This window comes from Nyctereutes procyonoides, unplaced genomic scaffold (assembly GCF_905146905.1).
Source record: "Nyctereutes procyonoides isolate TBG_1078 unplaced genomic scaffold, NYPRO_anot_genome, whole genome shotgun sequence".
Lineage (NCBI taxonomy): Eukaryota > Metazoa > Chordata > Mammalia > Carnivora > Canidae > Nyctereutes > Nyctereutes procyonoides.
In genome coordinates, this window is record NW_026575142.1 from 45,101,673 (window position 1) to 45,129,172 (window position 27,500).

The following is a 27,500-nucleotide window of genomic DNA, read 5'->3' on the forward strand; positions in this document are numbered from 1 at the left end:
GGTAATCTGATCCAAGAACTACTCTAAGGGAAGAGCACAGATGATAAATACAAGACTCAGCAATGACCATGTGGGTTCCCAAGAAAACCCAACTGAGAGGGAATCCATCAAGTTGACTACACCACCCATTAGGTTCCCCTATCTGTAACGTATTAAGTGTTGACTTGTTTCATAAATGGCTCTGTGTCATGGATGGAAAATAGCTTCTTAATTATGGGATGGATTTAGCATCATTGTTTTAAGAATTTAATTCCAATCCTTTACACCATAAAAGGGCCATGTGCTCCTATTAAATATATGTGTTCCTTGCTTCCAGATGAAAATCTGCCCTCTAGAAATTGATTTTCTTTGGTTTTTCTAAGCTTTTGCATTTCAGGCATCTCTTTATTCCCTCAAGAATTAGCTCAACCACAACTTTATACCTGAAATCGTCCTGACACCTTTAATTCCTGAAACACTGCCCCTCATTCACTTTAAGTGGAATGTGTAATTTGGTTAACATTACCACAGAATCATAATCATTGATTTGCCTACATTTCTCTCTTACTACATGGCTTCTAAGAACATAAATAATAACTTGTTTATCTTTTGATTCTTAGCTCCAAGTCCAATGCCAAACATATGTTAAATATCCATTAAGAGTTTTGCTTTTTTTTGGTGGAGATGAGGAACGAACTTTCATTGTGCATGCCTACATGACCTCAATTAGGCATATCAGAAGCTATAAAGGTAAAAAGTAGAACAGAGAAAGCAAGTAGGGAACTTGTTCCCCCAGCCAAGCAGTACTAGACTAAACTGTGACTGAGGCATATTGACTTTGAACCCTTTTTACTTAGCGCCTCCAGGACTCCTGGAACTCCCAGGATGTTCTTGGCTGCTGTGAGCTTTTCACTTGGATCTGCCCTCCCAAGCTAGATCCCATAGCCCATGCCTTTGTCTATTCCCTCACCCTTAAACCACCATTCTAGTGTCTCTCTTAGCTGACTGCCATCTGCTAGCAAAACTAAAACTTCAGTGTATGGAAACATGTCATTGTTTCCCAGGTGTGTTCTATAGACCCAAATCCCCTGAGAGAGCTCTTTAAAAGGGATTTTCACATTAAATTTGGAAGGTGTTTATCCAAAAATTCCCTCTTATAAGACTCAAAATTTGAATTAATATTTTAAAGACTCTTTAGTCTTAACAGTAAAGAAATTTTATTGATTCCATTTAATCCAATATTATCCAAAATTATTTGACCATGAAACCTGTTTTTATACCCCCTCTTAATGTCCCATAGGACTCCTGTTCCACAAAACACACCCCAGGAAACACCAGATAAGGATTACCAGTTTCAAGTGACTATTTGGATCACAACAGGTGTTTTCTAAAGACAAAGCTTTAACGCAAAGGCCTGATTCTTCAGTAGGAATTTTGGGTACTTACTTGTGATGGAGCTTTCAAGTATATGGTATGGTCTCTGTGGAACATATCAGGTTATGCCATGATGAAGTAACTATTTACATATTTATTAAGTACTAAGCAATGTACAATATGTTGTCACCTTTCATCTTCTTCCAGTTAATCTGAAAAACAATTCTATGAAATAGTTATGTTTGTCCACTTTAAAAATTAAGAAACTGGGGGGTGCCCAGGTGGCTCAGTCAGTTAAGCGGCTGACTCTTGATTTTCGCTCATGTCATGATCTCAGGGTAATGAGATGGAACCCCACACCAGGCTCCATGCTCAGCAAGGAGTCTGCTTGAGGATTCTCTCTCTGCCCGTACCCCTGCTCATGCGTGCTCTCTCTCAAATAATAAATAAGTCTTTAAAAAAATAAGAATAAAAATGAAGAAGCTGAATTTAAGGTTAAGTAGCCTGCCCAAGATTGCACAATGAATAAATGGGGAAGATGAGTTAAATCCAGTTCTTATAGTATTAAATCTCATGTTCTATAAATGTCTTCATGCTACCTGAATTTGTAGGTCAGTATTTCTCAAAGGTTGGTCCTAAAATGCCTGTCAAAAATTTAGATTCCTAGAACCTGTTCCAGATGTATTAAATCTGAGTTTTGAGGGCAGGACCAGAAACAGGTGTTTAGAACAGCTCCTCAATTCTTATACACACTCAAGTTTATGAACCACAGTTCTAGGTATATATATTATTTTTAGCATATCAGATTTGAAGTAGATAACAAATGAATTTCTCACATTAAACACATTGTTTTTATTGATGTTATCGGTAAAACCCACCTCTTTTACTGGTTATCTTGGTTGGCAAAAACTTGAGAGCGAAAGATATACAATGAAGGGCAGCACTTGAAATAACCAAAGAAACTCAAGGCTTTTGACCTTCCTTAGCTAACAGTGACTTAAAAAAAAAAGATCTTGTGTCTTCCTTACAACTGATGTCTTATATTAGTATTTTCAATTTCTTCACTAATTCCTTAGACAAACCAGTTGAACTTCCTGTGAAATGATCTGCCATTAAGTGCAAAAAAAAAAAAAAACCAACTAAAAGTCATCCTTCTTTTCCCCTGGATCATGTGAAATATTTTCAACTATACAACAAGGTGCTCTGGCCAAAAATAAGAAAAAATAGCTATAGTACAAGTTTGTGTGGAGGGGGGCAGGGGTCCTGGTCCTCCTGGTTTTTTGTTTCTCTGAAACCATCTCTACCTCTGGTTTTCTCCATTAATTGTTGTTACTATTATTAAAGGCATTGCATAATATAACTGATGTTTCAGTGCTCTGTACATGCATCCAGGGGAAACCTGATTAAAAGTGAAAAAATAAGTAACCAGGGTGAAGACTGGATGTTAGAATAAGCATCGAGCTGGCAAACAGACACAGACTGGTGGCTGTCTACTCCGATATTCATTCTCACCTTCTTCCTTAGTAATAAGACACCAGCACTTTACTGCCCCGAATAAAGAATATGGTCCTGGCCTTCCCTGCAGCTAGCTGTAGCCATTTGATGGAGCAATGACTTTAGAAATACAACTAGAGGAGCTGTGTGGCAGCTTCTGGCAATCTCATTTGTCTTCCATCTTCTATTTCCTCCCTTCCTTCTTTCTTTCCTTCCTCCCTTCCTTCTTTCCTTCCTTTTTTCCTTCCTCCTTTTCTCCCTTCCTTCCTTCACTGGAATGCAAACAGGACAGCTGGAGCTAGAACTACTATTTCTGGACATGAGATAAACTCAGAATGGCAAAGCAGCAAGAACAAAAGACCTGAGGTCCTTGATGACCATGGAGTTACCACATCAGCCCTGGACTCATTACCTCCACATTAATTCTACTTAAAAGAAAAATAAACTTTTAATCCTGTTTAAGTCTCTATAACTTTGGACTTGCCATCACATGCTGTCCAATTTATGCTAACTGACATAGCCTCTATTTGCCCAGGAACTACACACAGCCTAACTCTGGACCTGAATTTGTTTTGTTGTGAGTAAATAAAAGAGATTCTGAAAAAAAAAAAAAGAGATTCTGTAATGATATCTTTGTTTAAAAACAAAAAAAAAAATCCTAGTTATCTTAACAGAATAGTCAACACATAGCTACAAAGCTATATGATTCTATGATTCTTCAATGGAGTTACCTTGAGAGCCACAAGGTGGTATAGGAGATTGCAGAAAAGGCTATACACATTTATTTGTGATTTAGATAGTTTTTTCTTCCACAAAAAGCAATGCCTAAATTGACCAGGTTTTAGGTTAAAAACTAGATCATTACTATTTCTACACTTCCTATATCTGATTTAGTCTCTTCCATTCTAAATATTCTTTTCTAATTGTTATACTTGATCAACACTGAACATTTGGAAAACAAAAAAATGTTTTTCTTTTCCTTTGTTTCTCCTTTTCCCTTCTTTCTTTTAGAAGTACACAGCAAGGTGAGGGAAATGCCAAAATCTAGAGGAAGTTCTAAGGAACCCAAGGGAAAGGAAGGGGTGAGATCTCCAAAATCCTTTCTGCACCTCAGTTGTCATAAAGCGGGTAGCAGTTTGAAGAGGAGCAGTTTACATGTCTGCTTTTTTCAGAGCAAGTCTCACATTGGCACCTTCCTCTGTTGTTGTTTTTCCTAAACTTCTCCAGCTCTTTCTTCTTATGTAAATATATAAGTCCTGCACCCCATTTCATGCTTTATTATTCCCAAATAGCAAATGCATTAGGCCCTTTGATTCATCTGTGGAGAATGCATTTTGAAGCAAAGCTTAATACTCTGAAATGGTTAGTTCATGGGGTTTTAATTTTAGGAATATCAGAAAAGCATTAATTCATAGTCTTCAACTGGCACAAAAACTCAACGAATCTCCTCATGGAAAATCTTCCCCTCCCGTCGTCCTTTGCTCAGAAGGGTGCAGGAGACTTAATGCAAATCAAAGCCCTCATAAAACTTGCATGCAACCCACTGGTTTCCTGGAGAGTCTGTCTGGACCACAGTCTTGAAGAAATCTGCCTCCATAGGGAAAGCAAGTCCTTGAAGTCTTATGGTGGTCAACCAAAAGAAAACTCATATCATCTCTGGTCTTTCAGAAGGATTTTATTAAAGACCTAGTTTTACCCCCATGGCCAAAGGCAAGGCTTAAAGATACCAATCTTATTTTAATTTTCTGCACTGATCAAACTACTCTGATTAGTTGGTCTTTTTGTGAAAATAGTATGATAAGGTCCATATCACGGAATTTTAACTCAGAATAGATGATAAGTCATAAAAGCTGCATAATGCTAATGGTAATTTTGTGACTATTATTAACCAACAGGTCTTTTTTTCACTAGCTATATAACATAGTTTGTTTATTTGTTTAGGCTGTGCTTTTTTTTTTTTTTTACTGAGTAGGATTGGCATATAACATAATTTTGAGGTATATAACATTTTAATTCTGCACTTGTATTCATTACTAAGTGATAACCTCCAAAAGTCTAGTTATTATCTATCTATCCATAACCGTATATTTGACCTCCTTTGTCTATTTTGTGCACCCCTTCCCAACTCCCCTTCTGGTAATCACCAAAATGTTCTTTTGCCTATGAGTTTGCTTTTGTTTTCTTTTTGTGGTTGTTTTTTTAGATTGCACATATGAGTAAAATTATACTGTTTTTGTCTTTCTCCTTCTGATTTATTTCACTTAATACCCCACGGTCTATCCATGTTGTTGCAAATGGCAAAATTTCATTCCTTTTTTAATGGTTGACTAGTATTCCATTGGGAATATATGGTACATCATCTACATAAGCATAAACTTTTGAGCAAATAAAAAGAAGTAGTTTTATAGTTTAAAAAAAGTTGGGAAACAATTGCTGCAAAAAAAAAAAGAAGAAATGCTACTGCTTCACTGCTTCTCTGAAATTTTCTTAATGTAAAAGTAAATGAAATTTCACCTGCAAAAATCCTCCTAATAAACAAAATGGGAACTGGGAGGGTATGAGGAAAGCATTTTTAGTAAAGTGAAGTATTGTGTGTTTTTTTCTTTTTAAATGGGCTCTATATTAGTTTATTTTATCACTCAATATAATGCCCCACCTGGCTATCAACTATAAAAACAGGGTTCCTTACATGCTTCCTGGCCAAAGTCAGGATTGGGCTGTTTGGGGGCAGGACAGGTTGTTTTAGAACTCATCATAATGTTGGTCAGGTAGGAGTAATTTAAGGAGAAAGGAAAGCACAAAAGGATACAAAACTCAAAGAAAGAATAGGAGAAAGAGAGAAAGAAGGAAGGGAATAATTTAAAAATCCTAGTTCATCATCTTTGGTGTTTTGTGCTCTGGCCTTGAGCCCCATTTCTAGTAAGTAGACTTCTGTTTTGACCAGGAATCTACTTTATACCCTTGAGCTGAGTTCTGACTTCATACATTGCACTGTGTTCGTACCTTGACACCTACTTGGTTCTCCCCAGTCACTAAGTGCAGAGTTTGCTTGAGATTCTGATTCTCTTTTCCCTCCCTGCCCCCAGTTCACACTCTCTCTAATAAATAAATAAAATATTTAAAAGATAAAAATAATAATACAACCCCAGAGTTCCAGAGTCAAGGAGAGAGTGTATATATGATCCTGTAGTTCCTATTCACTGCAAACATCCTTGATAGATAGATGATCCTCAAACCTTTCCAGACCTTTCCAGACAACCTGTCCATTGTTAGATATTTCTTTCCTATATTGAACTGAAATCTATAGCACTAAACATTCTGTCCATTGACAAACAAGGGAAACAAAGAGCATGTAAAATCCCATAATTATTCATCATTAATGAACATGATAGCAGGCACCTCACTACAGTTGCAAAAGAGGAATCAGGGTGACAGAGGAGCGAGCTGGAGATCAGAAGATTCTGTCAACTAAAAGGGAAAGGTGAGGTTCAAGAATGGGCAGGATACTTGGGCGACAGGGGAGGCTGAGAGGAGACAGTAGTTGAACCAGAGGAGGCAGGAAGCAGGCATCTGCCCCCTTCATGACCCCAGGAGCCCCAAAATGGCAGATATTCTATGTCCGAGGCCAGGCAATTCATAAAAAAATTATGTGGAGCTACTGGGTTCCTTTAATGCCAATTTCCACTGCAAATTAGGTGGGTCTTATTATTATTTTTTTCATTTCACAGATGATAGTAGAAGTTTCTAAAATGTAAATTAAAACTGGCAATTTTTGGAGTAAAAAATTATCCAATTTCTTTCAATTTCTTCAACTTCCAAGAAAAAGAACCAGAAGTCAAAATAATAATAATTAGATCCAGACTTTAGTTCCAGATTCTATCTCATCTTGAAAAAGCCATTTAACCTCTCTGAGCCTGGATTTCTCCATCTGTAAAAAATAGAGTTTAAATATGTCTTCCCACACCACAGAGTTGCTGGGAAGATGCAAAAATAAGGCCACTGTTCATCAAACTCTGACTCTGGGCTGGCCTGCAAGCTCTGCAACTGAGGTTCATTACCTCATAAATCCTCATGACAGTCTTGTGAGATAGGAACCCTTATCCCCATTTTCCAGATAAAGAAACAGCCCTCAAAAACTTTGAGAATTTTCCACTAGAACTTTAAAGATTTTCTTTTAATTTATTCATTTGAGAGAGAGAGAGAGAGAGCACTGATGCATGAGCGCAAGCAGGAGGAAGTGAGGAGGGTCAGAGGGAGAAGGAGAAGCAGTCTCCCTGCTTAGCAAGGAGCCCGTCGTAAGGCTCCTAAGGCTCTAGGGCTCACTCAATCCTAGGAGCCCAGGATCATGACCAGAGCCAAAGGCAGATGCTTAACCAACTGAGCTGCTCAAGCACTCCTCTACTGGAACTTTAATCCACATATTATCTGACTCAAAAGCTCTTTTCCTTAACTAGATGCCAAACTGTGGGGAAAAGTTAGCAAGTAGAGAATATGCAAGGATATGTTAGTAAAGAACTTTTGTCTTTCCTACAAAATGCTTTGTTTATATGGGTGGGTTTCTTATTACTTTCACTGGAAATTTTTTAAAAAGCAAGACTATTGTAAAAAAAATATTTTCAAACAATATAGAAGCATAACAAGTAAAGCCTTCATACACACTCCCCAACCTGCCAATTTTGGTCTCACTTCAACCCCCATATTAACAATGTCCAGAACTTTTCTACTTACGACATATATTCATACAGATGACATAGACAGGATTGCACCACACATATTATTCTGAGATTTGCCTTTTCTCATTAATCAATGGACCTCTTTTGATCTATAGCTATATCTCATTCTTATTAATGGCTATAACATTCCACATGTGGCTATACCATACTTATTATCCTAATGTTAATTAGGATAATCAGTGTGTCTCCAATTTTCTGTCATTACGAGGAATGTTATCATGAGCACCTTTGTATCTTTGAGCAAATACGCAAAATATTTCTATTGGATTATTTTTAGAAGTAGATTGTTGGTTCAGGTACTTTATGTATTTTTAATTTTGATAGGTATTATATTAATTCACGTTCTACCACAATATGAGGGTGCTCTTTATATCCTCACCCTCAACACTGAATATGATGTGCAGGCTTTTGAATTTCTGCTAGTTTAATGGATTAAAATAACTTGTTTTCATTCACATTTCCCTAAATGCTAATCAGATTACGCATCTATGTTTGTCACTTCATTGTATTTCATCTTCTAAGAATTAATTGCCTTTCTGTATCCTTTGTTCAATTTTCTATTGGATTTTATTTGTTGGATTTGTAGAACTTTACATATTGTGGATATTACTCCTTTGAATATTATATATATGGTGGCAGATATTTTCTTCGAGTCTGCTTGTCTTTTAGTAATTTTTTAATGGGTCTTTCTTTAGCTATAGAAAAGATTTTCATTTTTATGTAAACTTGCCACTTCTTTTTCATTTATGACTGCACAGTTTTGCATTTTGCCTAGAAACTTCTCACCTTTATGTTAAAAAAAATTCTCCTATATTTTCTTCTAGGATTTTTATGGTGTTGTTATTTTGTTGGCATTGTTATGTGTTTATCTGTTTGTTACATCAAATTATTACTTCCTCTGGACTTTTTTGTGAACAGTAAGCACATAATTGCATTTTTTTTTCAAACGGGCAACCAATTATCTCAACACATGGATTGAAGAGTTCATCTATTCCACTGGTTTGAAATATACTTTATTATAACTACATCCCTATGCATACACCGATCTTAAATGTATGTTCTGTTCAACTGAGTCTCCTTGGTTTATTCTTGGAATCAAAATCCCTCTGCATATCAGCATATCTTGGCTAGCATATCTTCTTTTGCTTCTTCTGCTCTCTCTAAACATAGTTCTCTTCCTAAGTTTTCTTTACTATTATAAGTAATAATGCCAAGAAGTCCATATATACCTTACATACCCATTTATCTTCTACCTTTCTAAATTCATGGGGAAAATAATGCTACTTCTGATGAAAACATCATTAATGCATATCATGCCAAGAAAAAGAAAAGAAAGTCTCAGTTTGAAGCTATTTAAAGTAGCAAATTCAACGACTACATCTTCATACCAAAGCCTTATATCCCTGATTGAGTTTTCTGAGAACCCTAATCCCTTGAGAACCTGAATCTTTCCTTCTTTACCTAACAATATGGTCAAGAGATAAATGTCTCCCAAATCTTGTTGCTTTGGAAAAGCAAGAAATTGATCAAAAATCCTAATCTTCATAAGTGATAACACATTGACCATGTAATTTAGAGCATTCATATTAACACACATTTTTAATAATGATGATATATAATAGATATATTTAAATAATTAGAGCCAGAGTAGTCCAGAGATTTAAATTATGAGCTTTAGAATCAGTCCCCTGGATTCAAATTGTTTTTTTTTTTAAGATTTTATTTTATTTACTCATGAAGGACACACACAGAGAGAGAGAGAGAGGCAGAGACACAGGCAGAGGGAGAAGCAGGCTCCATGCAGGGAGCCTGATGTGGGACTCGATCCCAGGACTCCAGGATCACGCCCTGGGCCGAAGACAGGCCCTAAACTGCTGAGCCATCCAGGGATCCCTCAAATTGGTTTTTTTTTTTTAAGACTTTTTATTTTTGAGGGAGAGAGAGAGTGCATGCACAAGCAAGCACAGAGGGAGAGGGAGAAGCAGACTCCTTGCTGAGCAGAAAACTGACAATGACCTGGGGCTTGATTCTAGGACCCTGGGATCATGACATGAGTGAAAGGCAGATTCTTAGCCGAACCACCCAGGCGCCCCTCAAATTACTGATCACAGTAATTTATTTCTCTGGAGATTTGATTTCCTCATTTACAAAATACAGATTAAAATGCCTACCTTGCCTGTTGTAAGGATTAGAAATAACATATGTAAAGCATTTAAATATTGCAGCACTTAGTGGGTATCCAATAAATTGTGATTGTTACCATTGTTACTCTGTTATATCTCTTGCATGCACATAGCAGTTTCTCTTTTCAAAGTGCTTTTGTGGATCTTTTCTCTTTATGTTCTTTTTATGGATGAAATATGGGCACAGGAACATTAAGAGAGAGGGGTGCTGGCAACTGCTGACTGCTGTGGAAGGTGACGAGGGGAGCCTGAGAAAGCACTGTGCACTGTAGAATCTCAAGGACTAAGATTCTTCTTGCATTCCCAGTGAAGACCTGAGAGGCAGAGCTTCTTTGAGAGCATTTGAGTGTTAGAAATTTATGAGGTTTTCATAAGATGATCCATTTAAAATACATCATATTTAATCCCATTTAGAATCTGGGTTTAGATCAGCTTTTCTATATAACCATTATAAATGGAAAATACTGTCAAAATTCTAACTTCCATATGTTTGCACAAAAATCAGTGAAAAAAATAAAGTTGAGTTTACATTTTGCATCATTTATTTGATTCTCATTTTAAGTCAATAAATTACATATTTAAAATCCTCGGTGTGTTTATCTTGTTTACCTATTAAATTAGCCAATCAATTGGGCTATAACCTTTATTGGAGGTGCTCTTTAGAAGTAAGTTTAACCAGCTAGGTTAAGTTCAAGCAATGAACAATTGCATTTTTTTCAACATCATAAAAAATTTCACTTTCTATCCATTTGCTAAGAATGACTTGCCTAGATATTTTCTTCTCATCTCTAGAGCATTGAGCAACACACTTTGGTATATGTGCAATGTAACAGAACAGCAAGGGCAATAAAGAAACCTCAAACTGCTTACAACAGGTCATTTTGGGACCAAGTCAGAGAGTATGTCTTTGTAGTAGGGAGGGTGGTATGGAAAAAAAAAACGTATTACAGACATTAATTACTGTTTATTTCAAAGCAGAGTGTTAGTTTCTGTGACTCAATGCCCAATACAGATCCTTTGAAGGCCTAAGATTACACAAAAACTGACATCTGATGCAAAAAGCAGAGTGAACAACATATTTTAGAAGTTTACAATATAGTATCTGAAATGTATTTGAATCTTTGGTCATTCTCCTTGTGAAAGGTAATGTAATAAAGATACAATATTAAGCCAATTCTTAAATGGACAAAGCAATAACCACATTTAAATGAAAAACAAGTTAACACTTTAAAAAATTAATAAAAGGACCACTTGGTACGTATATATGATCATATTTTTTTTACATTTTGCATTTGCAAATAATGAAGCCTCACATGGATTGTAATAATTGTTACTGGTTTTTAATATTGGGCAAAGCACAAATACAAAATGTACTTGAAGCTCAGCTTTAAGTAGATTAAGAACATTTAATATAGAATGTTATCATAATATTCAGAGCACCAAATTGCAGACTTCTGTCACCCACTTTCAAGCATGCTTCTGAAGATCATAGTTAATTCTGCTGATTTATGGTAATGCTGCAGCATTATCGTCCACAGCATCAGAAACCACTAACAAGCTTAGTATAAGCTTGGGCTGAAATGGTTTGAGGTTTAAATTTCTGTAACGATTATAAAGTAGAAGGAATAAAATCCCACTTCAGCAAAAAAAAAAAAAAAAAAGAAAAGAAAAAAGTACTGCATTTCCACTCACTCTCAGAACCATCCCCCACTGCTCAGTAGCTTCCCCCAACTGCATCAAGAAAAGTAACTTTAATAACTGGTATTTCAAATTTTCCATATAGTCTTTTCTGTATGGTAATATTCCTAAGTCAAATATATAATGTTTACAGTTTTTCCTTGCTGAGGAACACTATTCCAAAAGTGGTTATCTTATCCTACCTTCTAAAACGGTTGGAAATAAATAAATAAATAAAATGTTCTTTTTAAAACAAATTTCATTCTGGAGGCTCCTTTTTATGAACATTAATTTACATTACATTTAATCTTGTAGAAAATAGTTAGAAATCAGAATGGCCATTATCCTCTTCTGGCCAAATGATTGTATCTTGTTAATTTGTGGCTCTTAAACAGATGAGACCATTCGTTGTCTTCTTTCCGGCTGCTGAAGTCAAAAGAAGCCCTGGCTTCAACATGGTAAAATAGGGGCTTTTCTACCCAGACTGTTACCCCAAAACCGAGTGCACCTTTGTCATTAAATACAATTAACTGATGCTGATAGCAGCAAGAGATTTATAATGTCTTCAAGATGAAAAATATGGTAACACCAACACCATACCTGCCTCAAGATAATAGAGCAGCTCCCATAGTCACAAACCAATTTTCAAGACAGTGAGCTACAGGAAGAAAGAAGCCCATGTCACACACTTGTGGCTATATCCTCCTGCTTGGAATAAGACAGAAACAGATTCAACCAGAACAGTCTTGTTTCCCATAAGAAAGCAAATTCATGCCACCATTCAGATCTTTAGCAAGTGTCTTTCTATGAAAAAGCCAATCCTTGCCTTTGATTTCTTGAGAAATAGCCACAGTTGAACAATAGGATGGAGCAGGTAGGGAGTGGTGCATATATTTCACAAAGGTAGGTTCCAATGGTCTAGGGAATGGCAGGTTTGGGCACGCGCCTTTCATGAAACCTTCCTGAAAGAATAAGATATGGTCCCGCAGCATGTACCTCCCTAAATTCTAATATCAAAACCAACCAAAAACTAGTCTGGCACTTAGGTCTCAAGGGAAGCACATGGGTAAAGAAAACAGAATAATAACGTGTGTTAATTTACACTGCTCATCTCTGCTCCAAAAACCAAACAAGAAGGAATATCTCGTGACACCTGTTTTCCTTGGAGGGAGAAATCTGAGTATTCTTGAAGGCAAAATCTCAATCTGGAAGCAACCCTGAGGTTGCTCAAATTTTTCCTTCCTCTAAGAGGGTGAATGTTTTTTATTTGGGTGGAGGGACTGTGTCTTCAGAGTCTATGCATAAAGCACTGAACTCTGAGGATGCCTGGGTGGCTCAGGGCATGATCCTGGAGACCCGGAATCGAGTCCCGCATCGGGCTCCCTGCGAAGAGCCTGCTTCTCCCTCTGCCGGTGTCTCTGCCTCTCTCTCTCTCTCTCTCCCTCCCCCCTCTCTCTCTCTCTCTCTTTCTCTCTGCCTCTCGTGAATAAATTAATTAAAGACAAGAAAAGAAAAAAAGCACTGAACTCTGGCTCTGCCAACTGGCAGTTGATAGGAGTGAAAGAGTACAGGAGTTAAACCCGATGAGATAGGAGGGGAACTGCGGAGTCAGAAAGGAGGTGCAGGTGCGGGGTCTGTGAGGCTTTGTACCGCGATGGCAGGCACCCAGCGAAGCCGCTTTGGGATTCCTCGCCCGGGACAGCACCGCAGCAAGGTCAGCAGCGAATGTCCAGTACAAAGTGGGTGGTGGGTCAAACCAAACAAAAAACAAACCGATGAAGGAAAGTGACTCGTAATTTCACACCTTTCAGAGCCCAGAACGCGAGGGGAAACCACGGGTCTCCCTAAGATTTCGGATGGCTCATCTTCTGAAGTTCGAGCCCTGACTCCTCACTGTGGCTCTCTTTTCAAGATGTCATTCTCCCGCCTCCATACTCACTACCAAACAAACATAGAAATCTACTACTGTTCTCCCCATGCACTCCATTTTCTTCCAATCTGAGAGCCATTTGTGTGTATAATTGAAAATTAGCAGTGCAGCTGTTTGAAGAGAGTAATTTATCACAGCGCATTGTTCGCGCCTGACACTTTAGACCTGGCTCTAACAAGCCAGTGGTTGCTGGGGGTTGAGCTACAGAAAGTGATTCGGCTGTAATGCTGCGTTTCCCCTGCTTTGTTGCTAATTGTAGCCTCTTTTTCTCCATTGAATTGGGAGTTGAGTAAAAGAGCTTGTTTGCTCTGTGCGGTGAGGCTGCCAGGGCCGCTTGGGCTATTATCACAAGATACTCTTGATCTTTTGAAAAGCAGGAAATAGAATTTTTCTCCAACAGGGAAAGTAATTTGCGATGCGTCCATTAGTTCTTCATTAAAGCAAGATTAAATTGCACGGCAAATCACATCTGTGTTTGGATGATTAAAGGGTGGCATTTTAGAGGCCAAAACTAATTACTAGTCAAAATGAATGGGAGTGAAAAAACAGTCATGTTTTTACATTAGATAGTGTGGCTTGTAATTAGATTCAAGCTAATTCCACTATTTCTTCTCTTTTAATGAGATGAGCCTGTCCTCATCTTTTTCTAGGCCATGCTAACAGCCCCAAATGTATAATTTTGATAATACTAAGAGTTTACTTTATTGAAATTTCTTTGCTACCTGCCACAAGTGACTGTTCTCTCCAGTGGTACTTCATTATACAGAAACACAAGCTATTCAGCAATACAGTTTACAACAAAAGTCATTCCTACAAGAAAAAAGTAATTTTAAAGAAATATGTATAAATGTATACATGTAAAAATGTATATTTTTAATGTTACTGAAATTAGCCATCTCCACAAATGTGTGCAAAACAAATCCTTCTCACTTGAGTGACTAAAAGAAGTTTCTTTAGCAATTAGTTAGAAGTAAGGTTTGCATGCAGGAAAGAACTGAAGGGCTCCAATTTAATGTATTTGGGTGGGTTGTTTTTTTTTTCTGCCTTGCAATACAATTTCTCTCCTATCGCACATGTTTTTACCTTTTCCTATGATTAAGGCATGTCATGATGGATTCCCCCTTTAGTTCAGTTTTTGTTTTTATTAAAAACAAACATTATAAATTTAAAACATTGCATCAAGGGAAAGAAACATAGTCTAAGACTCCTTAAGCAACTATGGTATTTCTCAAACACAGATTAATTTGCTCTCAGAAATCTGGTTCGACTGGTGCAGCCACTCTGGAAAACTGTGTGGAGGTTCCTCAAAGAGTTAAAAATAGATCTGCCCTATGACCCAGCAATTGCACTGTTAGGGATTTACCCCAAAGATTCAGATGCAATGAAACGCCGGGACACCTGCACCCCGATGTTTCTAGCAGCAATGTCCACAATAGCCAAACTGTGGAAGGAGCCTCGGTGTCCATCGAAAGATGAATGGATAAAGAAGATGTGGTTTATGTATACGATGGAATATTACTCAGCCATTAGAAACGACAAATACCCACCATTTGCTTCAACGTGGATGGAACTGGAGGGTATTATGCTGAGTGAAGTAAGTCAATCGGAGAAGGACAAACAGTGTATGCTCTCATTCATTTGGGGAATATGAATAATAGTGAAAGGGAATATAAGGGAAGGGAGAAGAAATGTGTGGGAAATATCAGAAAGGGACACAGAACATAAAGACTCCTAACTCTGGGAAACGAACTAGGGGTGGTGGAAGGGGAGGAGGGCGGGGGGTGGGGGTGAATGGGTGACGGGCACTGAGGGGGACAATTGACGGGATGAGCACTGGGTGTTATTCTGTATGTTGGTAAATTGAACACCAATAAAAATTAACTTATTAAAAAAAAAGAAATCTGGTTCGATTTTTGATGGTAGGAAAATGGTAATTTCTGAAATCACCCCAGATCATGTTTAGATGAGTCAAGCAATAATTGAAGGAAAATAGCAAGTAAACAGGCATTCACTCCAACCTAAGTGCTCTTGGATAATGCCTTATCAGAAACACCGTGAGAGGACCAGAATCCACTCAACTTTCTGGACTCAGTTTTTGAATACACCAGCCTTAAGGCCCATGTCAAGTAGGAGCCTATTGAACAGGACAACAAAAAGTTTTCCCTTTCTGGCAATATATTCAGGCTTTGACATAAGAACTTCCAAATTTCTTACAATTAAGGCATTATCTTAATTAAATTCTTTGTAGCAAAGTCCCCATTGCATCTTTAGTCCAAAGACTGCACTTTCTTCCCTGAGTGGACTCCCACATCTAGCACCTTTTATGGCAATGGGATAAACGAATAATTGGCCAAAAGAAGAGAAAAAAGAATGAATGGACGGAGGGAAAACAATTTATGCAAATCCATTCCTCAGTACTTTTTCAGTGGAATTTATGAAATATGACCTATTCTTCTTATGGTGGTATAGACAAGCCACATACAGCATTTTAAAACATGTGAACATGTAGTTTACATACACTGCTGACATAGAGACAAGAACAGGATTCCTGACATCTAGTAATTGTACCAGACACATGGATTTTATATTAATCATTTCTTGTCCATTTACTCCTTATTCATTCCATTATTTCAGCTGAACTTTATTAGGTTAATTGCATTCTTTAACTGTTCATGGTATGGTTTTCATATAACCAACATTTTACACATGATGTTTCCTAAGATAATAGTTCCTGTACCAGTTCCTATTTTGCCCTAATCTTTCTTTATCCTGTCACAAAAACGTCACAGTGGCACAGACAAGCATCTGAAAGATGTTTCTGGTATAAAACAGGAGACTTATGATGCAAAGACTTTCCTGGTATAAATCAAGAGATAAACAGGACATGTACAATGCAACAAATAGAGACAGTCACAATATAGTGATTTGTATATTGGTTGTTGTGTGTGGTGCTTTGCAATGCAAGTGAATAGTTAGGAATGACTTCATTAGACATCAATTAAGAAAATGGATAAAACTAAAGTCATGATCCATGGTTCCACATGAACAAGTGGCTACTCACTGGTGCTCTTATTGACCACCTTAGGAGAAGGTTCAGAGGTTGAATGAACCCTCAACCAAATGTCACTAGAAAGAAGTCTGTATTCAGCAAACTTCACTTGAGGACCTGTGGAGAGTTCTTTTCCTCTTGCTTTGGGAATATGTTTCTTACCAAGGAATTTGAACTGAGGATCTTTACTGGTGATTAAAAAAAAAAAAGGCAGTTACTACACAAACACATAATCTCTTTTTTACAGCAGAGATCCTTGAAAGCTAAGGAGGAGCAGTATCAGTTGTCATGTTTAGAGAGGGCCTATTGTGTGCCAGGTACTGTTCTAGCTACTGGGATATAGCAATGCATAAAAAAATTTCTGCTGTCATGGAGCCTATAAGACACATAGAGACAACTAACAACGATAACTTAAAAATTGTCTTAAGAATAGGCCTTTAAAACACAATATACTAGGGAACATGTTTTTTAACCAAGACATATCCAGTTCATTGTGACTTCTTTCTTTAATCCAATTCAGGCACAAAAATAATCGCAAAATTGTGTCTTTGTTTCATCGTTGCTGCTCACCTCAACTCACTTGGGCTAGAGGGACAATGATGAATGAAACGTGAAGAGGGAAAAAGTGCAAATGTCCTCTCTATGGATAGCAAGTGGTTGAGGGGAGGAAGCACTGATTGTCCAGAACAGCCTACTCCTGGCTACCAGTAACTCCTTCCTTGGGAATTAAAGGCTAGCTGTGAATGATAGAACTTTATTAAGGGCCAACCCAGAAATAGGCAGTAAATCAGAATTTAACTATACAGATTTTTTAAAGACCTGGCAAATTACTCTGAGGCCAAATAATCCATTAGAGTGCCTGAATCCTTATTTGTTCTACTCTATAGAACTAAAGTGCTCCTTGCCAACCCTCTGCAACCAACCCTAGAAGATAAAGAATGGCTGCTAAGCAAACCGGTCCTAAAGCATCATGTACTGTGCTTTTCCACACTGCCTGCTTCATAGAGGAGAAGTATTTGTTAGCACCCAAGTACCATTTAAGATCCTAAAGCCCATTTGGATGTGATTATTTCCTAATCCTTCTCTTAATCAGAATCATGATCAATCCTCTGTGTATCCTCAGAAAATAAGAGGACATAAGCCTTAAATTGTGGCATGACTAACTTCTCTTAGAAATAGTTTTTTTAAGTGTAGTTATTGTAATGCCTGGCTGTGGGGGACTGAATTCAATAAATGCTTTGACAAAGACTATATATGTCTCAGCTTGAACTCTGGGTTGTTTGGCTAGATGCAAAACCAACAGATTACGATAAAGATTTTCAAAATAAATATTTAAATTATTTCTTTTCTTAAAGAAGTCCTAACAGGGTGCCTGGGTGGCTCAGTCAGTTAAGCATCTGCTTTCAGCTCAGGTCATGATCCCAGGGGCCTGGGATCGAGCCCCTACATTAGGCTCCCTGCTCAGTGGGGGGTTGGCTTCTCCCTCTGCCTGTCTGTTGCTCCCCCTGCTTGTGCTCACTCTCTCTCTATTAGAGATATTATATTTTTTTAAAAAGTCCCTCCCACCTATTAGTCTTCAAAGTGGAAGAAGTAAAAATTGAAATGACAAAGATAATACCTAAGCAAGAAAGACCATTTTCCTATACAAACTCTATGAGAAACTTGATCACAGAAGAAACTATTGGCAAATCTGAGAAGAAAGATCTTAAAGAGGCTTTCCAAGGCCTACATGCTGGGAGGCAAGGAGGACTGGAAGAGGGAAAGAAGTTTAAATTTTTGAAATTACTTTTTTAAAGTAATGGAAGCCTATAATTCTATAATTTTATGTCCAGCCACCCTAGCATCAGTTACACTATCTTAACATTATAATATGACACCACTTTTAGCAAAAAAAAAAAATATATATATATATATATATACACAACCAAGGTAGAATAGAGAGATAGATAGCATATACGTATAACCCTATGTATAGGGCTAAGGATATATTTCATATTTTTATATATATCAAGCTATGTATACTGGTTTTTATAACAGTGGGTAGGAGGGAAAATATGGAAAACTTTCTAGTTTTGTTTTTTATACTTTTGGCATTATATTAATAGCTTACAATATCTATGCTTTGTTGTTTTTTTTCCCCCCCTTTAAGAGCAGAAGGGCTACTCCAACTAAAGAGTACCTGTGTTCCTAGGCTTTGGTGAACAGTCTGCACTCAGGTCATTTTCTTATGCTCTGGGGGGAAAACACTCAGAAAACCAATTCCTCAACTCCACCACCCTCCCACTGTACGAATCTGGGTGGAGAGTGTGGGAACCGACTTGGCTAGAGTGTGTGACAGGGACCCAGTTGAGCAGAAGAACTGCCCAAGGGCACTGCGGAGACATTCAGATGCTTCTTAAAAAGATGCCAGAGGAAGTAACATTACCCACCAAAATCTGTCCTGACCTTTCCTTGAAAAACAGCCCAGAGTTAGCAATATTCCTCCCCTCAAAATAACTTTTAAAATGCTAACATAACAACAAAGGCAAGTGTTCACAGAATAAAAACCATTTAAGGGAGAAATCACGTAAGACTGGCTTAATCATTGTGTAAACTTGTTACAGAGAGAGAATTCCAATTTGATTTCTTATATATTTTAAACCCACTCAAAAGAGGGCCAGAAGAATATTACACAGACTATAGTCTCCACTCACCACTGACACATACAGTTAGAAATAAATGGTGTGTCAGCATTGTTGCACATGCTTGCAACAAGTGAGCTCTTCACTCCCTTGACCTCTTGATTCTCATAATTCTGAGGAAACTAAGTCAAGAGAAGTAAAGAAGTTGTTTCCACATTCCTTTATTCGCTAATGTTTTCTTCTGCAATGTCTTCCTCTAGTTAATTTTAGCCAGTGTATTTTTCATCTCAGATATTGTAGCTTTCATCCCTAGATGTTTGATTTGTATCCTTTTATTTATTTTTGATCATGTATATTAAATGCTTTGTAGGGATCCCTGGGTGGCTCAGCGGTGGGGCATCTGCCTTCGGCTCAGGGCGAGATCCTGGAGTCCGGGGGTCGGGTCTTGCAACCGGCTTCCTGGATGGAGCCTGCTTCTCCCTCTGCCTATGTCTCTGCTTCTCTCTCTCTGTGTGTCTCCATGAATGAATAAATAAAATGTTTAATAAATAAATAAATAAATGCTTTGTAAATTGTAAAGCATCAATACAAAGTTAATTAATTAATCTTCTTTGCCCTTAGCTGCCTAGCAAATCTAAGGCACTGCTATTAATGAGAGAGGACTCATCCAAGTTGGCTATAACATTCTATAGACTTGTTGACATGTGAAGTTGAAGTTGTTATTTACTTCCACAGACAAATATGTAGAACATTTCTAACAGGAGAATGATCTAGGACTAATAATTTAAAACTGACAGGGTCATCTGAGATTATGGTGCTTCATATGCAGAAGATGTGTTAAACAATCAGATGAAAAGGAACAGGGAAATTCACAAAGCACTTGACCAGTAACACTGTGTATAAAAGCTAGGAGTGCTTTACTGAGATAGAAAAGTTACACTTGCCGTCATAATATAGCAATGCACTCAATCCTCCTTATACAGTGCTGCCTACAAACACTGTTGAGTTTATTCTGTTTCCATTGTAATAAAACCCCACTTTTGAGGATTTATAATTCAACCAAAATAATTTGCTACAGGAGTGTTTCAAAAGACCTTTTTTATACCCCTTTGAATAAAACTCCAACATCAGAAATTCTAGACAATAAAGGCCCTGCAGCTTCTAAAGGAGTTATTGTTGCATGAGTGTTAAAATTTTTGGTCACATGGGCTTGATTTCTATTATATGAAGTTCTCCTGGATCACATCTTACTTTAGTTAATAGGCACTAATAGGAAATGGAGGGCTTCAGAACAGGTTGCTTTGGTACACTTTTTATTAAGAGAATAAACAAAAAAAGGCATTTGAATATAAATAAAAAAAGTTAATGTGTAATTGCTAGGAAGTCTCTTTGTCCAGCCTTGATTTACAAAATGCAAAGATTTTATTTTGCCTAAACTATAATAAAAGCACCCAGGGGGCACCTGGGTGGCTCATTTGGTTAAGCTTCTGCCTTTTGTTCAGGTCATGAGGTCATGATCGCAGAGTCCTGGGTTCAAGACCCACATAGAACTCCCAGCTCAGCAGGGAGCCTGTTCCTCCCTCTGCCCTTCCCCCTACTCATGCTTCCTCTCTCTCTCAAATAAATAAATGAAATCTTTAAAAGGGGGGGATGGGCAATACTGTTAATAGAAAAATTGCTTAATTCTAGATTTCTGAACTTTGTTCCTAGAAACGCCAGATGTTAATAATTAGCCTATTCTAAAACAAAACAAACTAAGTAAAATAAACAATAAAATGAATTCAGTGGGCAGCCCGGGTGGCTCAGTGGTTTAGTGCTGCCTTCAGCCCAGGGCATGATCCTGGAGACCCGGGATCGAGTCCCATGTCAGGCTCCCTGCATGGCACCTGCTTCTCCCTCTGCCTGTGTCTCTGCTTCTTTCTCTCTCTCTGTCTCTCTGTCTCTCACGAGTAAATAAATAAAATCTTTAAAAAATAATTTAAAAATTAATTCAGTGAGTTCTATAAATTTGGAATATTCTACATAAACTAAGCCCACCTTGGGAAGTCACAGAGTATCTTTAGTATATTAAAAATTCTGGGGGATCCCTGGGTGGCTCAGCGGTTTGGCGCCTGCCATGGGCCCAGGGCGCGATCCTGGAGACCCGGGATCGAGTCCCACGTCGGGCTACCGGTGCATGGAGCCTGCTTCTCCCTCTCTGCCTATGTCTCTGCCTCTCTCTCTCTCTCTCTCTCTCTCTGACTATCATAAATAAATTTTTTAAAAAATCTGAAAAATATATTTAAACCTGTTTAATATATTTAACTTAGCATTCCCCACATTTATTTTTACCTATTGCTCCTTTTTCACAATCAACCACTGTTAATCACAAAACAAACATTAGGAATCAGTGATTTAACCCACAGAGCAGAGTTTCTCTTCACAGAGTGAAAGACCATCATACCAAAATCCCTTGTTAAAAATATAGATTCCAGGGTCCCAACCCCAGACCTATTGACTCAGACTCTGAAGAGTTGAGGTCTACATTCTGTATACTCCTGCCTCCTAGGGAAGAATTATGTACCCTAAAGCTTAACAGACACTGAAATGGTGTCCAATAGGATATCACACAGATATAAAATTGGCAGATATCATTTTTATGGAGCAGAATAGTCACATTTTTTAGATTGAACTGTCTTTTATTTGGATTCAGTCTCATTATGGAGGACATGATTATTGGATGGGCAATGACATCAAATAAGTGTAACTAAAAAATACTTGTGTAAAGTGGCTTTACAATGACATAGAAAGCTCCTTATTGAAAATCTCCTCTCTCTCTCTCTCCCTCTGTGACTATCATAAATAAAAAAAAAATAAATAAATAAAAATGTAAGGGATCCCTGGGTGGTGCAGTGGTTTGGCGCCTGCCTTTGGCCCAGGGCGCGATCCTGGAGACCCAGGATCGAATCCCACATCGGGCTCCCGGTGCATGGAGCCTGCTTCTCCCTCTGCCTATGTCTCTGCGCCTCTCTCTCTCTCTCCCTCTGTGACTATCATAAATAAAAAAAAAAATAAAATAAAATAAAAAATTAAAAAAAAATGAAAATCTCATATTATCAGTCATGGTATTCAAAATTCCAGTATTAGAAACTCTATTGTTCTTAGATGTATAAAATGACAACAATTTTCTTCAAAAGCAATTTTACATTGGATATCAAGACCCTAAATGGGATCCCTGGGTGGCGCAGCGGTTTGGCGCCTGCCTTTGGCCCAGGGCGCGATCGTGGAGACCCGGGATCGAATCCCACGTTGGGCTCCCTGCATGGAGCCTGCTTCTCCCTCTGCCTGTGTCTCTGCCTCTCTCTCTCTCTCTCTCTGTGACTATCATAAATAAATAAAAATTTAAAAAAAGACACTAAAAAATGTGAATGCTCTTGACCTCAGTGATGCCAGTTCTGGGAAGAAAATTTAAATTCAGAAAAATAAACTTTGCACAAGGATCTTCATTACAAAACTTAGAGGATGCTGAAAACAACCAAACTCTGAAAGTGTGTAAATAAAATCATGCACATTCATATAATAATATTATATTATTATTATAGGTATTTATGCCAAAGTTTATAACATGGAAAATATATTGTAATGCTAATTTTAAAAGCAAGTAGTGTCCAGAAATTGGAATTAGAAAAAAGGAGGAAATTAGGTAAAGTACTTTCTCCTTTTAACTTTTTAAATGTTAGAATTTTTTTTTATAAACAATATGCAACATTTTGGCAATTTCTTTAAAACTAAGGCTAAAAATATCCTTAAGAATATGAAAAAATGCACTAAAATTTAATACTGCTTATATATAAGAAGTATACAGGTAATCTTAATTTTCTTCTCCAATCATTATTTTCTAAATTTCCTCCCATAAATGTGTATTTATTTGTTTGTTTGTTGGAGAGAGAGAGTGCGCAAGCAGGAAGGGGTAGAGGAAGAAGGAGGAGAGAGAATATTTTTTGCCCAAAGATTTATTTACCTATGTTAGAGAGACAGAGGGGGGCGGGCACAAGTTTGAGGGGCAGAGGAAGAAAGAGACAGAATCCCGAGCAGACTCCACATTGGTCGTGGAGCTTGACAGAGGGCTCCATTTCACAACCCTGAGATCGCCACCTGAGCTGATAACAAGAGTTGAGGGCTTAACTGACTGTGCAATCCAGGCACCCAAGGAAAGAGACTCTTAAGCAGGCTCCACATCGAGCACAAAACCTGACACCGGCCTGTCTCACAACCCTGAGTTCATGATCTGAGCAGAAATCAAAAGAGGGTCATTTAACTAAATGAGCCACCCAGGCGCCCCTGTAAATTCCTTTTACAATCATAGTATAAATTTTATTTTTTAAAATTCAGGAAGCATTGAGCAGAGAATATTGTCCAGTTTACTGAACAATAATTTGTCCTATAAAAGAACTAATGCTTTTTGTGAATTTCTTCCAGAGAAATGGAAATGGAAAATTGAATCCAGTTACTAAAACTGAGGAGCTTAAAGGAGGGACCAACAGCCTAGGACTTTAACCTGTGAGGAGGGAGCACTGGGCAGCAGATGCTGGAATCTCTGAGAGGCTGTGACAAGGCTGGTTCTAGAAAAAATGCAAACCAGGGATGCCTGGGTGGCTCAGCGGTTGAGCATCTGCCTTTGGTTCAGGGCCTGATCCTAGGATCCAGGCTGGAGTCCCACACGTCGGGCTCCCTGCATGGAGCCTGCTTCTCCCTCTGCCTGTGTGTCTATCTCTCTCTCTCTATGTGTGTCTCTCATGAATAAGTAAATAAATCTTAAAAAAAAAAAAAAAAAGCAAACTAGGACCAACTACTCTTTGGAAATCAACCGCTGCTGAACCAACTGACAGGAACAGGAAGTAAAAGCTGAACAGGAAGCAAACTAGAAAGGATCAACTCTTCTTCCTCTAACCTTCCTGTCTCCCTCCAGCACCCCCTACCTACAGAGCATAACCGGAAAGCAGCTGACAAAACAGAATTGTCATTTTGGAGTCCCAGCCACAGCATTTCAAAGAAAAGGGTAGCTTTGAAGCTGAATGGCAACAGCTTAATAATCAGCACACACAACATATTGTATGAAACAAGCAACTGGGAACTGATTCAAAGACTAAACTGTGTCCACCTCTTTGAAGATTCCAGAAATCAGTGATTGTCTCCCTTTCCCCAGACCACTTACATTCTTTTCTTAGTGTTTTGTTTTGTTTTGTTTTTTATGCAATGAAACAACTAGATACTTGTTTTTCAAAAAAATATTTGATAGTGAAAAAAAGGTGAAAGTAATAACATATATCATTTCACCCAGTATGTCAAAAATTTAGTATTTAGTAAAAAATTTAGCATACTAAATTTGTGACATACTGTATAAAATTATTGAGATATTTTACTTTTTTCTTATATACACTGTCTTTGAAATACAATGTGTATTTTATAATTTTACCACATCTCGGTGGCCGTTACTCTGAGGAGAGAACAGTCGGTAGCGGGGTGCAAAAATGCAGAGCAATAAAACCTTTAACTTGGAGAAGCAAAACCATACTCCAAGGAAGCATCATCAGCATCACCACCAGCAGCACCACCAGCAGCAACAGCAGCAGCCACCACCGCCACCAATACCTGCAAATGGGCAACAAGCCAGCAGCCAAAATGATGGCTTGACTATTGACCTGAAGAATTTTAGGAAACCAGGAGAGAAGACCTTCACCCAACGTAGCCGGCTCTTTGTGGGCAATCTTCCTCCTGATATCACTGAAGAGGAGATGAGGAAACTATTTGAGAAATACGGGAAAGCAGGCGAAGTCTTCATTCATAAGGATAAGGGCTTTGGCTTTATCCGCTTGGAAACACGAACCTTAGCGGAGATTGCCAAAGTAGAATTGGACAACATGCCACGTCGTGGAAAGCAGCTGCGTGTGCGTTTTGCCTGCCATAGTGCATCCCTTACAGTCCGCAACCTTCCTCAGTATGTTTCCAATGAACTGCTGGAGGAAGCCTTTTCCGTGTTTGGCCAGGTGGAGAGGGCTGTAGTCATCACGGATGATCGAGGAAGGCCCTCAGGAAAAGGCATTGTTGAATTCTCAGGGAAGCCAGCTGCTCGGAAAGCTCTGGACAGGTGCAGTGAAGGCTCCTTCCTGCTAACCACATTTCCTCGGCCTGTGACTGTGGAGCCCATGGACCAGTTGGATGATGAAGAGGGACTTCCAGAGAAACTGGTTATAAAGAATCAGCAATTTCACAAGGAGCGAGAGCAGCCACCCCGATTTGCACAGCCTGGCTCCTCTGAGTATGAGGATGCCATGCGCTGGGAGGCACTGATGGAGATGGAGAAGCAGCAGCAGGACCAAGTGGACCGCAACATCAAGGAAGCTCGTGAGAAGCTGGAGATGGAGATGGAGGCTGCTCGCCACGAGCACCAGGTCATGCTAATGAGACAGGATTTGATGAGGCGTCAAGAAGAACTTAGGAGGATGGAAGAGCTGCATAACCAAGAAGTGCAAAAACGAAAGCAACTGGAGCTCAGGCAAGAGGAGGAGCGCAGGCGCCCAGAGGAAGAGATGCGGCAACAGGAAGCAATGATGCGGCGACAGCAGGAAGGATTCAAGGGAACATTCCCTGATGCGAGAGAACAGGAGATACGGATGGGGCAGATGGCTATGGGAGGTGCTATGGGCATAAACAATAGAGGTGCCATGCCCCCTGCTCCAGTGCCAGCTGGTACCCCAGCTCCTCCAGGACCTGCCACTATGATGCCAGATGGAACCTTGGGATTGACCCCACCAACAACTGAACGCTTTGGCCAGGCTGCTACAATGGAAGGAATTGGGGCAATTGGTGGAACCCCTCCTGCATTCAACCGTGCAGCTCCTGGAGCTGAATTTGCTCCAAACAAACGTCGCCGGTACTAATAAAAATTTCAATGTCTAGTTTCCCAAAAACCCTTAAAAGCAGGACCCTTTTTGGACTAGCCAGAATTCTGCCCTGGAAAAGTGTTAGGGATTCCTCCCAATAGTTAGGTCATCCTTGCCTGTACTACTTTGAGGGAGTTTACTGGAGGCTGAAGGCAAGGGAGGGGCAATATTTAACAAATCAGTTCTGTGTGGTATATCGTTTAATTGATTCTGTGTGGTGCATTCCTGAAGTCTCATGTGATTGTTGAGGGTCTTGGGGGGGGGTGGAACCATGGCAAAATGGATCCAGTTAGAGCCCCCATTAATCTTGATCATTCCATTCTTGTCCATCCTGTTCTTTTTGCTTTCTCATTCTTATATCCTCCAACCCCACAGACACTGCCACATACACCACAAAAACAAACCTCCCCCATGACCTTAGCCCCATTCCATTCACTCACAGGTGGGAATTCAGGCAAATGTCCACAGAGGTCACAGACAACATACATATGATTCTGTTATATCCAGTATATTACCCCTTCATGTCCTAAGGAAGACCTTTCTCTTAGAGATTTTCATTTTAGTGTATCTTTAAAAAATCTTGTGTTAAGTTGCCTCCATCTTTTTTCTGGGTAAGAACAACCCAGGAATGGCCCTTTTATGTCTATGATGCTGTTCACAGCTTTTGATAGGCTTAGTACAATCTTGGGAACAGGGTTGCTGTATGCTGAAGGTCAGACAGTAGCTCTTAGCCTTGCCTATCTTAGGTAGTTATGCTGTGCATTTTTTTTATTGGTGTACCATGTTTGATTTGTCCCTGATAACCTTTGGAGTTTTTCTGAGAAATGGAGCAGTAATGCAGCATCAACTTATTAAAATACGTTTTAAGCCTTTAAAAAAAATTTTACCACATCTCAATTCAGTCTAGCCATATTTCAAGCACTCAATATCCACATGTAGCTAGTGACTATAGCTAGTGACTGCCACATTGGACAATATAGTTCTAGAGGATGAGCTTTTGCCAATCAAGAGATAACAGAAAACATCACCTAAGTCAGTGTAGTATATATGTAGCGTGATTGTATATTATTACAAACAGAAAAATGAGGACAAAGGAGGAATAATGTATAACTATTAGATATTGTGACAAAACAGAAATAATGCAACTAAGAAATGGGAGAAAAAGAGAGAGAGAAAGAGAAAAGTTGATTATTGTGCAGCAAGGTCTCTTAACCTCAGCATTGTTGACAATTTGGGTCAGATAATTCTTTGTTATGAGGGCTGTCCTGTGCTTTGTAGAATGCTTAACAGCATTCCTAGCCTCTACTCACTAGATGCCAGTAGTATTCCTCAGGTTTTGACAACTAAAAATATAGCCATTGCCAAGTGTTCTCCAGGGGCAAAATCACCTCAGTTGTGAACCACTGCTATGAACATAATAGGTTAAAGGATACTATTAAAAACTAATTTATCAGTAGAACTACCCTATGATGTAGCAATTTCACTGCTAGGTATTTACCCAAAGGATACAAAAAATATGTATTCAAAAGGGAACATG

General features: G+C 38.6%; 1 protein-coding gene across 1 annotated transcript; it reads left to right on the forward strand.

Moving 5' to 3' along the window:
- The first annotated feature begins 24,510 nt into the window (after positions 1-24,510).
- On the forward strand, positions 24,511-26,844 carry LOC129498654 (non-POU domain-containing octamer-binding protein-like). Its single transcript, XM_055308154.1, has one exon. It carries the CDS (start codon positions 24,551-24,553, stop codon positions 25,958-25,960), a length of 1,410 nt encoding a protein of 469 aa, XP_055164129.1. The 5' UTR covers positions 24,511-24,550; the 3' UTR covers positions 25,961-26,844.
- Positions 26,845-27,500: the final 656 nt, after the last annotated feature.

Excerpts from the sequence above, each read along its gene's own strand:
- LOC129498654 (XM_055308154.1), top strand. The coding sequence starts at position 24,551 with ATGCAGAGCAATAAAACCTTTAACTTGGAGAAGCAAAACCATACTCCA.